The 16856-nt window shown below is 42.1% G+C and overlaps 1 protein-coding gene across 1 annotated transcript in view; it reads left to right on the top strand.

The window, feature by feature from the left end:
• The window catches only part of ATP10A (ATPase phospholipid transporting 10A (putative)), a 111242-nt gene extending 104695 nt beyond the window's left edge, over positions 1–6547 (top strand). Inside the window, exons 17-21 of the mRNA XM_069006147.1 lie at positions 1842–2042; positions 4162–4242; positions 4333–4437; positions 4786–4973; positions 5666–6547. Coding sequence (XP_068862248.1) covers positions 1842–2042; positions 4162–4242; positions 4333–4437; positions 4786–4973; positions 5666–6371 — 1281 coding nt within the window. The 3' untranslated portion in view covers positions 6372–6547. The remainder of the gene's footprint in view (positions 1–1841; positions 2043–4161; positions 4243–4332; positions 4438–4785; positions 4974–5665) is intronic.
• The last annotated feature ends 10309 nt before the right edge of the window (positions 6548–16856 follow it).

The following is a 16856-nucleotide window of genomic DNA, read 5'->3' as shown; positions in this document are numbered from 1 at the left end:
AATCTGATTTAAGCTTGATTGCTGAAATTTCATTTATGTGTATAGCTTTCTTCAACAGCACTATTAAAGACCCATAGTAGAGGTGGCAGGAAGATTTTCAGCTGACTGTATTTTCATCAAACTGCCTATTTGCGCCAGAGCCAAATTGTTTCCAAGACGGGTTAGCAAGGCTCTAGAGAGAAAATTTAATAGGTCCAGGATTATCTGCATTTTGTTTTAAAACAGTAAGAAAAAAGTATCTAAATTTACAAGTTTGTTTCGATTTCTTTTTTGAGAAATTACTCAAGAAATTTTGTTTGGTTTTGGATGTGAAAAAGAAATAATTTTCAAAATATGTTCAATTTGGGAAATTGCCGTGTCCCAGACAACTGTACTGAAGAGGGTAAGCTTTAGTAACTCAGTCTTGTTTGGGCCAGATAAATATATTTACAGAAACAAATCTAGAGGTTGTGCTTAAAAAAATACTACCATTTAACTTTCCCTAGGTTAATTTATAATATGGGCTCACTAACAGAGAGATGTATTTGCTGCTCATACACAAGCCACTTCAATGTAGGATGTAAACATTGCCTGAGCATATATCTACTTTATGTATATATATGTGTATAAATATATATACACACACATATGTACATTTGTGTGCTGCAGGACTGACCTCTTACTCTGTTGCAATTCCCCTTTATGAGATAGGCTTAGTCTCCTTAAATCAGCTTTCACTGACTAAGCACTCCATAACCTTTTTTTCCTCCTATGTTCAATTTTCAACCACATTTGGGCACACAGGTAGAACAGATCTGTATTTTCCTCCGTGTATCTAAAATTCATGAAGGGTTAACATTCTCCATCTGGCTGAAAGCTTTTTGAGAACAGAATACAAAAAGAAGAGGAAATGAAAGAAGAGGTCATGTCATTTCTCATCTTCATGGTCAGAAGGAGGGAAACCCTCAGCAGTGTCCAACAGTTTTCTGGTTTTAATCACTTTACAAAGAATAATAAAAATTGTAGTTTTAGGAGAACCAAGCCTGGGAATTTATTTCCTTCTCTAGGAAGCTGGCCATCTTTTTCTAGGCCTCAAATCCTTCATCAACATCTGAAATCAGCACCTTTCCTGAGCCCTCTGGGTTTGTAGAAGAAACAAGTTGTGTGGTTTATTTCTTTTTGGGGGACTCCAACCCAAGTAGATGAACAACCCCTCTGCAGCTGTGTATGCAGCTGATTTCTACATAGAGCTGAAGAGTAAGGGAGATTGAGGAATCTTTACAGCACTGCTAGTTTGCTGGATGTCAAAGCACAAAGATTGAATAGTAAGACAACTTTTCTAGACCTTAAAGTTTCACCTTCCTTGCTGCTGCTGGTCTTATGTTAGTCTTGCAAAAAACCTCTGCATTTTTCTGTTGTTGACCAGAAAAGTGTCCCGAAACATTTCCAGCCAGCAGAGGGTATTATTGTGGAAATGCTTGTTCTTCCAGTTGTCCTGTAAGTGCTGTGACATCAGTACTCATTTACCTAGAGGTCAGTGGTGGTTGGGAGAGCTTTTTACAGTTAACTAAATTGCACCTCAGTGTTTCACTTGCACTGAAAGTTAATTTTTTGTGATGCCTGAGATCTGAGGCTCCAGCAGCACAAAGTCTTGCAGGTGTGCCAGATGTTTGCAGCTTAGCCAAGTGGTCCATGCATCAGGAAGTGAGTTAAAGAGTAGGTATCCTCAGAAGGATTGCTCATGTGTTCAGCATTCATAGATTAAGTGCTTGCAGAACTGGAATCAGAATGGTTTCAGAATGCAGTGAGATGATGATCCTCCTTATCTTGTTATATTTACAGCATTGCTTGTTCTGTTTCAGATGTTTGTGGCCCTTCTCTTCTGGTACCAGTTCTACTGTGGGTTCTCTGGCTCATCAATGATTGATCAGTGGTATCTGATCTTCTTTAATTTATTCTTCTCTTCTCTTCCACAACTGATTACTGGTGTGCTGGATAAGGATGTGCCAGCTGAAGTGTTAATTGCTATACCTCAACTTTATAAAAGCGGACAGAATATGGAGGTAAAAACTTCTTGATTACTGTAATTTCTTTCTGAACATCTTTAGTTTCAGCTGAAAACCAACCCTGCTATCAAAGGGTAGATGACTGATAAATACAGTCTGAGAAGTCAGTGTTATTATTTTGTGATATTTCTTATCTGAGTCAAAATGCCAAAAGTACACCTAAGCAAAAGACAAACAAAGAAACAAACAAAACCCCAACCAGCCATATTTTTAATACGTGACAGGAGAGAGCGCTGGATGATTTAATTCAACCTAAACTGAACACCTCCTTCATGGTCCAGGCTTACAACCAACCACAAAAATGAAACAGATCGCACCTTGTAGCTAGTGTGGGCTTTCACAGAATAACCTCACAGTACTTAAAACTTCAGTCCCCAGCCCTTTACAAAAGGAAGAGAAAGATGGCCTTTTGAGTAGCACAATAAACTTAGTCTCTGAGGGAGGTAGTCACAGATGACAGATTCAGCTGAAATACCTGTTGAAAACACCTTGTCCCCATCTGCTTGAACTGTACAATGAAAACAGAGGGAATTGCAGGAGCCAAACCATTCCTGTTAATTAACAGGTACTGTGTACTGTGGGAAAATCTTGCTGCTTAGCAGAACTATCTATATGGAGACGCTGTTTTGAAGGCAAAAGTCTTCTTTAAAGTATCTTACAAAGCTGTCCTCTGAGAGGACACAGTAAGTGTTTTTTACCTCCAAGTGTACACCTGTATTTGGTACCCCACACATGTAGTGGCATTGCTAGATACTCTCCTGGAAAGATGAAAGGAGAATTTTAATGTAACTTATTTTAGTCCATTAGTCCAAATTCTGTCTTTTTCATCTGTTGTTTTCTGTTTTCTACATTTCTTCTGTTTCAGTGCATCACACTTGAAAGATCTGTAATATGAATACCTTCCTTTCTTGCACATTTTTAGGGTGATAGAAATCTTGCAATGCCTTAAGGCTTGTTGGGAGGTTATGTCTGCCTGTCTTCAGCTCTCAAACTGAGAAGTTTCCAAGGTTCACAGCACAGTTATTTCTCATAGACAAGCCCAGAGATCCTTCTAAGGTTTTTTTTAAAGCTATTGATGATATTCTCTTTATAGTTACCTAAAAAGGCATTTTAAAAACTTAAAAATCCTGTTTCAGGTAGGATCTCTTTCAAAAAGAGATTCAGGGCCTATAGAATTATAGAATAGTTTAGATGGCTCTGGAGACCATCTGATCCAGGCCTCTGGTCCAAACAGCTTCAAACCTAAATGAGGTTTCTCAAGTCTTTAACTAGTTCATTCTGAATGTCTCCAACACTGGAGATTCCACAATGCCTCTGAGCAACCTGATGCAGATGTTAGTTCAGTAGGCCAAGTAACACCATAGTTCTTTCTAAGCATCTTGCAATTCCCATTTTTAGTCTGCAATGATATTTTCCACAAAGGGAAGAAGAGCTCATGAACCCAGTTGCTGGAGATGTAGAATATATACCAAAATTGTATAAATATTTTGCCATTTATAAACTATTTTTCCTTATTTCTAGGTCCCTTATATGACCATCCATACCCCTGCAATTGTATATTTCTGTAAACCAAAATGTTAGTTTAATATTGGTTTTAGCAATCAATTTTATGCACACACTTAGAGATATGTGTGTGTGTATATATATGTTGTATATACATATTTATAGCATACATCACTGCCCATTGTTGTGGATGTTCTCTAAGTTTATGTGCATTTTTTGTTTTCTCTTCTCTTCTCTGCCAATAAATACCCTGTGCATATGAGGTGTAGAACCCATTTATTCATGTTCATTAGTTGTCTGACTGTAGTTGCATAAAATAGGGCACCTCCATAAATGTTTCCTGGCCTGAGCATCAGACTCAAATTACACCCTCTGCCAGGAAAAAAAAAAAATGAGGCAAAAGACTTCCATCCCAGAACAGAGTGACTTGCAGGTAGACTGTTCATGCTTCATCCCCCAGGGTAGCTAAGTGATTGGCAAAGTTACAAAGCTATTTGCCCAAGCCCTTAAAACTGCCCTTGAAATATGCCCCTCAAAATACCTATCCTGGCAGGTAGCCAGGATCTTCATTGTGATCTGATTTTCTTAATTTTTTTTTTTTTTAATGATGCAGGAGTACCAACCACACATGTTTTGGATGAACATGATTGATGCTATGTATCAAAGCCTGGTTTGCTTCTTCATCCCCTATTTTGTAAGTGTTTGGTTTAAGCCATTCTATTTCAAGCATTTGGAGGAGAACTGGCAACTCAGCTTGGACTAAATTCTGTCTTCCTTATTACAGACTTACTATGATTCGGAGGTGGACATCTTCTCCTGGGGAACTCCCATCACCACAATAGCTCTTTTCACCATCATCCTGCATTTGGCTATTGAAACCAAAACTTGGGTAAGGTACCCACAGCCTACATAGAAACTCACTGGCACATACATAGTGATGTGATCTCTTTGTGCTTCCTTTCAAAAACATAAGACGATTGCTTCTTTCCCTCAGCACATTCTATTTTTAGCAAGCATTTTAAACAAACATGGAGAAGGTTTTAAAGTATGATCTGCAAACAGCTTTGTAGTGTTGTATTTATAATAAGAATTTATAAATATACAAGGCTCTAAACTTTTTGCTGTGCATGGATTTGACTCCAGAAATTAAGGAGTTTTGATTTAAATAAGTCACAGCAAATTTCTCAGAATATAAAGAATAATTATACTTTTGTTCTTTTTTTGGTTGCTGTTCTAGACTTTTCTTCACTGGACATCTTGTATCTTCAGTATCATTTTATTTTTCTTTGTGGCTCTGGTTTACAATGCTTCCTGCCCAGTCTGCCATCCTCCATCCAATCCCTACTGGACTATGGAAAGGCTGATGGGAGACCCTATGTTCTATTTCGCTTGCATTATATCACCAGTTGTTGCGTTGCTGCCCAGGTACTGTATCTTCTCTCCTATCTTTTCTTGTATGTAAAGGCACTTTATGCATATGATTGGGAGAGCAAGAACATTTTCCACCCCCCCTCTTTTGTTTTGCCTACCAGCCAACTCAGTTTCTTTCAGCAGCTGATTATATGAAGTCAGGTTGTCAAACCTATTCTGTGCTCCTGACCACAGGAACAGACCACAGCTCCTGACCATAGACCACAGGAGTGGGATAATTGTAGACTGTTGGTCAAACCTCCTGGCCATGCAGAGGTTTGCTATCCTGTGAGGTTTTCTGTATTGCTTCCAGATTCAGTCCATCCTCACATAAAATGCACAGTACAGAAATTCTCATAGTATGTTGTGGACCTACTTGCCTATTTCTAGATGTAGGAGGCTTGCTCTGCAGACTTATCCCCTTTGCCTTTGATTCCTCATCAGGAAAGATGATGTGCATAATCACAAGGTGGATCACTGGCTAAAGAGTCAGATTTATTACTCTGCTTAATTAAGTTATTAATCAAAATATTAGCACAGCATTCAGAGCTGTCCATCTGCAAGCTTTCTTGTGTAGAGCATAAGAACAGCACGTAGAACTGTCTTATTTTTCTGTGTTGTACTTTTGGCTTGGATATTTTCTCCTAATAACGTATTTGGTATTTCCTTCTTTCCTTTCTTTTCACGTGCCCATTTTCCTCTTGCAGATTCCTGTACAGAACCCTCCAGGGAACACTATTCCCAACCCAGCTTCAGCTTGGACGCCAGTTGAGTAAACTGTCCCCAGAGACTCGCAGCCAGCTTCTCACCAAGTTGAATGTAAAGGAGACAACATGTCAGACACGGCTCTTTGCAGACAGCTTCTCACCGAGCCTTGGCTCAAATGCTAGTGATTGTTCTAAGGCTAATAACCAAAGCACTCCTTTGCCAGCATCTCCTCAAACAAGGGAGTCACTTTTCCAAGAGCACACAAAGGCAGAACATAAAACAGATCAGACTGCAGCTGCCTCTCCCCAGGGTGCTGTGTTGTACGAGGAAAACAAGCTCCCCTCATCAGCCAGTAGTCTGGAAAGGTCCGTGGGATTTCATGAAGTTCAATGTGGCACTTCAGAGGTGGAGTCGTTGCCTGTGGGAACAACATTCCCATGGAGCACAGCAGTCGACCAAGCAGACTTCAGTTTGTTGAAGTGGATCACATCAACTCCACTGTTCAGTCACATTGGGACTGTTCTACAGGTGTCATCCAGCAGTTTACAAAATGAAACACAGGACAGTATGTGTGTGCTTGGCTCTTCTTTGCATGTGGACTTCAAAGGCTTAAAAGAAGAGAGCTCAAATAACTTGCAGGGCAAAATGAAAGGAACTCCAACTGATCATTGTAAAAATGACAATTCCGAGACCACCTTTTTATGACGTGGGCCATAAAAATATTTATATATTTTCTATTTGCACACATTTATAGTGAGATTACTCTATTTGTTTCCAAAGGTGAAACAGAAAATCAAAGGTACAAAATATTATTTAAGAATGTTTAAATACAGTTTATTGAAATAAGAGCTTTAAATATAAAAAGAAACACTTGAAAGTTCCATTTATATTGTTTTATTTTTTCATCTCATTTTGTAAGAAAATGCCTTCTCTTTATTTTTCAGATGCTTCTCTTTTATTCTGACACATACTGTAAAAGCAAAGGATCTATCTACCATATTTGAAAGGACTAGATTCAGCAACAATTATTGATATCATTATAGGCCATTCAGTAATCAAGGAGGAAAAACCATGATAATAAAGAGTCACTGTATTCCATCCATCATCTGCTTGCCAGGGTGTTTTGTCACTGAGGCAAAGCTATGGAATTATTATACACCTCTCTGTAAATGTTAACAGTATCTTACCACCACATTAATAATACTGATATTTTATAAATGACACCTTGTTCTGATATTGCAGCCATAGCATTTGGTGTGTCATGATAAAACAATAAATAAATGACCATCCGTATTGCAAAGTGACTTCCCAGTCTGGCATTAACTGTAACTCAGCCCTTCCCTTGGAGTAGCTGGCGTTTGGCTGGGCATGGCCTTACATCATGCTGTACAAAAAGCTTGCTGCTTGTTTGTAAAGAAGGATTTGGTGTCAAAAAGCTGGTGCCTCATGTCTGCTGTAGAGTTCGGGTGGGGAAGCCTGTGATCTTCAGTGCTGGAACTCTACCACAGCTGCTGTTACTGAAGGGGTCTGTTCTGCTTGCTAGTGGGGTGAAGGACTGACGGAGAGGAATTTTGTGAGACGCCTTTGCTGTTGTTTCAGCCAGGTTAAATCGAGTCCTTGGGGATGGTGAAGCCAAGTGACCAGCTGTGAGGGTACATGCTAAGCAGAGGTATTTGAGCCTGGTGTAAAGCAGGCTATCCAGTCCCAAAAGCAGGAAGCTGCACTGCTTTCCGAGGTTATGCCTGAGCTGACCTCACGTGGTTGTAAATCCCAGACTGCCACTGGTACATGGGTGTGTGGCTGCCCTGTGCCAGGCTGATGGATCCCAGGGGCTTTAGCCTTGGAACGCTGCTTGGTTCTTTCACACCTGGTCACCATGACCACATATGCACTATCTGCTGCACTTCTTTTCCTCTTTGCAGATTTTCAGATGGCCTTTGCATTGCTTGCCATCAGTCGTGTAAGGCCACAACTTGTTCGTGCCATGCTCTGTGCCTGGCAACCTGCCTGCCATGCGGATTGCCTCAGCGTGGTAAGACACAGTGCCTACCATCTGTCACTTGCTAATCCACTCAGAATCTTTTTTTTTCAAAGATTTATATACACTGGCCTCTTTCCCAAAGGCTGAATTGATAATATGATACTGTAAAATGCCAATGAAAGGAAGAGATGAAAGCAATGTAAATAAGAGCAATCAGGCTGTAAATGTGTTACCCTCATGAGACATGACACATCCTCATGTAACTAAACTTCATTTTGGGATTAGAATTGACTAGGGACAGGGAAAAGGCACTAAGGGACTCACTATTGTAGTGTCCTGTGAACAGCTTTTAGCATAGGATTGATTTGAAAAAAATGAACCTGAAGCAGAACTTCTTCCTTTTACCCTTGAGTTAAAGAGGAACATTGGTTTGTATGTATAGGTTTTAGTGGAGGAAGGCACACCTGTTACTGACTCATTTGTCACTGGCTGAAAACATGCTGGCATTTCTCTGCTATATTAACTGTGATGGAAATGGGGCAGTTGAAGTGTCCACTTGGTTTCCACAAAGGCAGGTGGGCTTCTGCCCTGTTGGTGCCAACACAAGCCAGGAGTGTGGGTCTTGATACACACCTCTGAAGCAGGGCAGTTCCCGTGCCCTCAGAGCACTCTCCACTCACTGGAAAGCGAGCCTGCAGAACTCGGCTCAGCTGTAGAAACCTCCTTTGCACAGGTCTCTAGCTGGGGGAGGTACCTCCATGTTCAGATATCTCTCATTGCTCTACCAGCCTTCTTGGTCTTGATAGTAACTGTTGGGATGACTTTGCAGGTAATTTTTTGCAAGGTTGGCTGGCTGTATTTAACACATCCTGTGCAGAGATTGCTGTTCTAAATACTCCTCTGTGTGGAGATGCAGTGTCTTTTAATGTCAGAGGAAAAAACAAATAACACTTCAAAATGTGTAAATGTTGCCATCTGGTTAGAAACCTTCATCTGCTTGTAAAACAGGACCTCACAGAAGGACACAGTGTCAGATACCAGGTGGGCAGAGTTCATAGGTTTGCAGGATGTTAAATTCAGTCTAAGAGTGTCACGGGGTCATAGCTGGAGCTTGCCAGCGATGTCACACATGTGCGCCCTCTCTCAGTTACTGCAGCAGCCCTAAGAGCCAGGTGCGGATCTCCTGAACTTACTGACTCCTCTGCACCTTTTCACAGTAGAGTTGGTGCCCCACAGGCCTTCGTGGGATTTGCTGGCAGCAGAAAGGGCTGGAGCATCACTGGGCTTTGGCTCAGAGCTGTACTTCACAATACTTTTTTCAAAAAGAGCCTAAATTCCTCTCTGGCCATGCCTTTGCGGTACAAGATTTGGTTTAGTTGTTGTGCTTTCAGTGTTTCGAGGATTATTTCTGTAGGTAAGGGATAGAAAGGTTCCTTTGGGACTGAGAGGTGCTCATGCACTGCCAGATAGATGTGTTAAGTTGCCACTGTGAGTGTGAGTTGTACATCTGCATCATATATTTAGGGAAACTGTAGATCTCAATCCTCAGCTGCTGTAATCATCATAGCCTCTCCACTACCTGCAAGCTGACTTACCCCAGCTGGGAATCAGGCCTACATAACTGCTCTATTTTTTTGTAAAATAAAAAAAAAAAATCCTTAGAGATATATTTTGGAATACCTAAGGTGTAATTAACCCCTTTGTACTGAAAGATAAAATATCTTTATTATGGCAGCAATCCTTCAAAAATGTATTAATTTAATCTTAAATAAACCAAATAATCCTGCTGACCTTAATGTAGCAGTGGCCTCAGCAGGGTTGCTTGTGTGCCTACAGATAGGTAGGAAGACGTGCCACATTGAGGCCAACATGTGCCAAACCTGCACAGCCAGTTACCTGAAGGCAAGAACCAAGTCAGCTGGATGTCAGCAAGCAAGTTGTCTCCATTTTTTTTTTTGGGAGATATTGTAAAATCATATAAATAAAATGTAATTTAAACCACAGTTTGGAGGGGAAAAAAAGCCCAAATAGGTTTCACATTTGGAAAGAAAATATTAAGCAAACTAATTATTTACATTTTAAATCAGTTCTCTCTCCAGCTGCCAGAAGACAAACACATCAAAGCATGTTACTTGCTGGGCTTTAGGGCTTGTCAACATTTTGAAGCTGCTATTAATATTTGAAAAATTTTAGCTAAATAAATACTAATTTCTTTTTGAAGCTGTATACATTGATTTTAATAAAATAGAATAAACTTGTTAAGTTATTCCTGTTGGTGCAATTGAGCAGTTGTTATATCAGGCAAAACAAAGCTTTAAATTCATGAGACTAATCCACAAAAAGCATGCAACTGTTTATTAAAAGATTCCACAAGGCAATTAAAACAATAACCATGTTTGGTCTTTTACCAACAACAGCCCCCTGTACACTGTTTGAAATATTTGCAATGAATTCTGCAAGCACTTCTGTGTCTGCTTGATGTTGCTGGCTGAAGTAGTCCGGATGAAATTAATCACTGAGAAGAAGAGAGTTTTGAATTAAGCATCACAGTGTTCCATACTTCTTAGTCTTATTTATGGGAACCAACTTCTCAGTGATTTATCCATTTCAAAAATTCCTTCTGGATGTATAAAGATCTTTTAGAAACAGCCAGAAGTCTTCTATCAGGTTGGCTCTCTAGTCTCAGAAATTGTATCTCACACATATGCCGGGGCACTAGAACTGGGCATATAAATATCAAAATGGAAACAAAACAACCTTCCAGTATTTTTTCCAGGCTTTTCCAGCTATACATCACTGCTCTGTGTGCCCAGTCATGAATCTTCCTGCCGCCCTCCTGCACTGGCTGTGGAACCACAGCTTTACGCCCTGATTAAAATTTCCTCAGACCTTTTCAGATTATTCAAACAGAGACTGTTCTTGCTTCTATTACATGACTTTCTGAACTACCTTGCACTGAACTTTGATTTATCATTTCTTCACATCCAGTTCACTGCTCAGGGCAGCAGTCTGTGCTTGCTCCCAGTACATCTCCTGAAGGCTCTACCCACTTAATCAAGTACTGCTTTTCTGTGCCTTGAGCCACCTTTCTAGTGTCATGCTCACCTTTTGCTGCACTCCAGGCTGATAGTTCCTCTAAACATTACTGACTGCCTGATCCACACACAAGATACAGAGGATTTGAGGAGGTTTACTTGTTAAAGTTGCTATATAAAAGGGTTTTGCATGAATACTGGTTTCAGTAAATGGAGATGTTCAGCTTAAAATAAACTATCAGAACTGTGTGTGCTTGAATCATCTGGGAGTGACAATTCATAGAACATAAACATAAATCTGCATCAAAACTTGAAATAAATAAATACATTTTTTAAAGTCTCATGTTTTTGCAGCAGTTGGTTCTTGATCCAGACTGATGTATGCCCCAGGCATTTTTCAGTCCAGCATTAAATGAAGCTGTGTGCTTTTGTAGTGGAGCACACATGGCAGTTCTGAAAACAATGCTGATAAAGCCGTGCACTGTGATGGTGCAGTAACAGCTATGTGTCAAAGGCACTGCAGAAACCATGAGAGGCAGGGTCATGCCAGTGTGGCAAAGTGGGTGAGGAAAGAAAGGCACTGCCAGATGCTATTCAGAAGTCCTACAGCTGGTGGAGAGATAAGGGGATCTTCAGAGCTTCCCAGCTGCCTTTTTTGCCCTCACAAAGGTTCTGCACATCTCCCTCTCTGCCTGCTAGTGGACTCCATCAAGCTTAAATTTTACTGGAGCTGCACCACAAGTGAATTTGGTTTGTTACTTGCAGCTGAGAATGGATAATGGGGTTGGAACTGAACTCGTGCTGACTCAGATGGAGGTAGGTCGGCACCTGCTTTGCAAACAGGAACGTGCTGGCTGTGCCCCGGTCAGGAGCTCTCCCAAGCCAGGGACCAGGGCAGGTCCTGATACTGGTCCCCCAGTTCCTCCCTGTGTTGAAAACCAGGGCAGGAGCCATAGCAAAGGGGCCTCGGTGCCATCCCAGGGCAAGCAGCCCTCCACTGCTCACTAGGCTGAGACTACAAATTTGCCTGCAGTGTCCTGGTAGTAACCAGGAAGGGAAGCAACAGCTAACATGGCAGAGAAACTTCCTGCTCCACAAGGAATCCCCTGTGTCATTGCATAATTGCCTCCATGTTTCTCCCTCGTGCTCTCCAGTATGAATCCCAGCTGTCGGAAAGCCCCTGGGATGGCTGCACTTCCTGCAGTGGAAGATGCCATGGGGAGTCCTGTGCTGCCTCCTGAAGGGGCCCCTGAAGCACCTGCACTGAGGCCACTGCCCCAGGGATGACAGGCACCTTTGCCAGTAGCAACAGGTCCATTCGCCACCCCATGTGCCTCTCAATGAGCATCCTTTCTGCTGAAGGAGACTCTGTGTGGTCACAGCCCACGTATCTTCAGCTGAAAAACACAACAGCAAAATGTTTTGCTCTGGCTTAAGAGGTTCAACGGGGAAAGATTTACATATGTCTCTGGGTCTGGACACCCATATCCAGACAAGGGTTGTCCAGCTCTCCTAGGCCGTGAAACCCTGTAGTATATCACACACTCAGAGGGATCATGGTGCTTAGTGTGCTTTAAAATTTCCTGTGGTTTCCCAGGGGGCTGGCCACCCCTAAATCTCAAAATCTAGAATTAGAAGCCACTGTTGAAAATGCCAACAGTGCCATGAGGACTATGCTTTATCTATATGGAAGAAGAGCAGTTAAAAGAAAAGACTAACTTTTAGGGAAGGTTTTTCTATATAGCTGCATGAGGAATTATCTCTATTTTGAGCAGCAGCTTCCATGTGGCTTTAAGTACAGGTGTTTGCTCTGTGCAGTAATGTCTCCCTTGATACATGAAGTGCAGCACTACATAAATCCTTCCAAGATGAGGTTTAGCATATCCTCGCCAGGGCGGGCAAAGACAGCCAGGTCCTGCAGCCAGCTCTGCTGCTGGAAGGACTTTAGTTGGGTCAGCTCTAAAAATCCTGTTTCATCAGCTCATCTTGCATAGTGCCTGTCTGTGATGTAGCCCTGTGCAAGGTATGACTAAACAAGAACCTTCTTAGAAGCAGTTTAAAGACATCAGCATTTAGCTTGCTCATGGCTGTTGCTGCAGCATGGAAATACCCAATGCATGGAAATAGTCTCTTAGTGAACACAAAATACTTGAAAGAGCCTTCTGAGAGACTGGGAAAAGTGTCAGTGAAGAGCTGGCCAAGGTGAATAAAAGCTGCTCAAACTGGGTGGAATGCCCATTCCCTCTGCAGGGAGACGTGCTGGGACTTTAACTCCTCTTCATTACCTGGGCAGTTCTCCTAGTCAGGACAGGGTGCAGTTTCCAGAGGCAATATTGACTCAGAGCTGGACCAAGGGGCCTCTCACTTTGGCCCCACAACCTTTAAACACAGCACTGCTGTAGCTAAAGTTAGCATTTCCTGGCCCAAAATTCCCAGTGATATATTGCTTGTGCTTGTTCATCACATTTTCCAAAAGCTGCAGGTTTTCAAGTCTCCAGTTTATTCCTGGACCACCCATTTTATGTGCATGAAGGCACTGAGTTGTCCCTGCAGCCAGACTTGCTTGGATGCAGTTCCCACCTTTCCACCCTTCCTCACTTTCCTCCCCAAAACACAGCGCCTGCAAAAATCTACTTGGACTTTCAGAAACTCAAACCACAACAGAGATACTGCTCACCATTTACATGCCTAGAAAAAAAGCAGGAATGAAAACAGCAGAGATGCCTCTTGTTTAAGTAGCATCTTGGCTGACACGTCCTTCACACCCCACACAACTGCCCACTGAAAGGCCTGACGCTGCTTCTTGTCCTGTTCTTTATGTGTAAATGCTCCAAAACTTGAGACCAAGAAAGGGGATATTGAGCTTTTCACTTTAAAAACCTGAAAATTCAAAGCTCTTTCTTTTTTTTTTTTAAATCAAATTGCTGATGAAAATGTGGGGGTTATATTTACTAAAAACCCAAATTACCAACAAACTCTCAATCAACCGTGTGTACTGTTAGAGCTGCATGAACCATTTTTAGCCCGAGTGGGCTGGGTGTTTGCAGTTTGTAAGATCCCTGTCATTTTACAGACACAATTAACTTCATAGCTGGATTGTTTTGCTTAACACTCAAGAACTCAATAAAACCATTATAGCTAAAATCTCCTTGTAAGATGAAAGAAATAGAAAGTTTGATTTGGCATCATCTGGAAACTGAGGGCAAATTATGGCATCATAGGAGGCACTGCAGACAAAAACTCCTCTCCCCTGGGGGCCCATGGAAATTATCAGTCAGTGTAGGTATCAAGACCTGCAGTTCATCTGAAGTTTTCTGAGTTTTGAAGATCATGAGTGAATTAATTCATTTATGACCAACTGTACTGGTGGTGTCTGCAACCATCAAAACCAGGGGGCAGCATTTCCTGCCCATTGACTGTTGCTTTCAGCAAGGTCCACAGTGCAAGGAAGCCAGGCTCTTGGATTATTCAGTGCTAAAGAGAGAAAGAAAGATGTCAGCTTTTCCAAAAATACCCCATGTGGTTTTATGGCATTCAGTTGGCTGCTGTTGTAGCCCACCAGCAACCGCCCCCTTGCCAGATGGCTCCTGCTCATCCAGGACTGAAGTCGAGCGGTGACTCCTGTCATGAGGTTTTGGGGACACATCAAATGCTGAGAGGTGTCAGTGCATACCTCTGCTGCAGGAGCTCAGGACTTCTGAGCAACGAATCAATAGGATTTCACAGAAGCCATTTATTGTTTTCACTTCACTCTACTTAAACATTTTACAACTGCTCTACACGCGATCACGCGTTGCTTGATTGCTCTCTCTATCTTGTCCACTTTCTTGCTGTCTCGGTATTCTGTTTTTCAGCTTCTTCTTTCCCAGTTTAGCGCAGTTTACATTTCAGTAACCTTGATGAATTCCTGAGGGCTCTGATAAGAATAACTAAAGATGGTTTGGCTCGGGCACACTACCAGGGTTCAAATACATTACAACACTCTGCCCCTACCTGTCCCCAGGAAGGGGTCACAGTGGGAGTGAGCCCAGCCCTCTCCCACCCTCTCCCAGCCCTCTCCCAGCCTCTCCCAGCAAATCTGCACCTTCTGCACCTTCTAGCCCCACACACACCCCTCCAGAGGCAACAACACAAGCAGAGGAAAGTCATGTCCAAATACATTTCCAAACAAGCACCCATGGACAATTCTCCTCGCACCTTCTGCACCTTCTAGCCACACACACCCCTCCAGAGGCAACAACACAAGCAGAGGAAAGTCATGTCCAAATACATTTCCAAACAAGCACCCATGGACAATTCTCCTCCCCCAAGCTCCCTGTTCTCATCCTATTCTGATATAAAAATTGACTGGGATCTTGCTTCAGCCAATTTTACTTCTCTGAGTAGCATTACCACAATTTCATCCCATGTACTGCAGCTAGAGTTTGTTCTTTGTCCCAGGGGCCCTTTAGAAAAATAAAATACAAAATATCTCATTTTTGTGAGTGGTAGGGCAGCTGAAAAGGGACAGTTCTGGGACATAAGTCCTAAGTCTGTGTGCACCAGGAGGTGCTTTACCATGTAAACAACTTTACACGCATAGGTGCACCACCAGTATTTTCCATTCTGTGGAATGTGCAGAGAAAACCTGCTTAAAAAATTAATAGGATTCATCCCATCTCCTTCTCTCCTCCAGCACTGCTCTGAGTGTGGGATTTCTCCTGCTTGGCAGCCCTGTGCCAGGGACAGCTATTCAGTTCATCATCCATGTCCATCCTCAAGGATGGGTCCAGAGCTGGCACCTCTAGCACAGTCTGGAGCTCACTGTCTCTAGCTGGGCCAGGCCAGGGGTAACTCTGTGCTCAGGAGCTGTCAGAGCCCACCGCTGTGTTTTGAAGAGGAGAATGCTTTTGTTTTTCAAAGAAAGCAGAAGTAAACATGCAGACTTCTTTATGTTTAAATAATAGACTTTTGAACACTGCTTAGACGTAGTTCAGTGTTGTCTGAAGAGAGAAGCAATTTACATTTTCTGGAGTTTGTTTGGAGCAGGAAAAAAAAAACCAAATATAAGTGACTGCATTACCACATTGTGGGCTTTTTTTTTTTTTTAATCACCTGCTTGAAGTCCGAAAAGGCCTTGTATCCTTCTATTCCCACCCCTGGCTTTCATTTCCAGGCCCTTGTTATCTACAAACAGAAAGTGCTTCTGCATAGAGGGAGAAAAAAATTAAATAAAAAATCCCTGTATACTTATTTGAAAGCAATGTGGAGATTTTAAACCTGTAACTAGGTGCCTTGAGACAAAATCTCAACTTCAAGGGTCTCCAAGCAGGAAAACAACATTTTGCTCCTTACAAAGTCAAAAAAGAAAGTGTTAACTAAAATCTGTAATATTTTAAATTATATTTGCTTCAGATTTAAGTGAGGCTTATCCTTAAGAAACCTCTTTGAGACAAGTTTGTGAAGACTATTTAAAAGATTGGGATATTTTTACACCGCTGTTAATCTGGAAAATGCCGCACTACACTGAGAATTGAGCTTCCCAAAATAGCACACACACTGCTAGCTAACCCTATACCTAATTACTACTTTTTTCCCGTTCCCCCTTCCCCCATTTTTTAAGGGAGTGGATTTGTGGGAGAGCTGTCCCCAGCCCAAAGGCACTGAGGGGCCCTGGGCTCTGCATGGGGCACACCCAGGGGCTGGGTGGTGCCTGGGTACAGCGAGTGCTCGTCTGTGTCAGGCTGTGACAAACCTCCAAAACAAACCACCACACAAGGCAGACTTGTCTGTTGCCTCACGCCAGTCACTAAGAGTTTCCCATGCGGGGCTGCTCTGTTCTAGAGCTTTTCCTTGGCAATGCAGGGCAAGCAGACTTTAGACCCAATGAAGAAATAACATGCAAGCCAGCAGAGAAAGAGTCATAGTGGGGAGAATTAATTGTTCTTCCTGTATTAAAAAAGAAAAAAAGATGCCACAATGCTGCTGAGCTTTAGTAAGGTGTTTTCTTTCTTTTCATCTCCTTGACAAACATGTGGCTCCATAAATCTTGGCACTCAGCATTCCTCTCTCCAGTCCTTTCTAACCAAAGTGGAGACACATTTATACACCAGCCGAGGAGTGAGCCATCTCCCTGCCCTAAATCACCCCGGTGCATATATTCAGTCAAAGGCCACAACTGAATAAACCACCCCC

This window comes from Aphelocoma coerulescens, chromosome 1, assembly GCF_041296385.1.
Source record: "Aphelocoma coerulescens isolate FSJ_1873_10779 chromosome 1, UR_Acoe_1.0, whole genome shotgun sequence".
NCBI lineage: Eukaryota > Metazoa > Chordata > Aves > Passeriformes > Corvidae > Aphelocoma > Aphelocoma coerulescens.
This window is presented reverse-complemented; position numbering and strand designations above follow the sequence as displayed.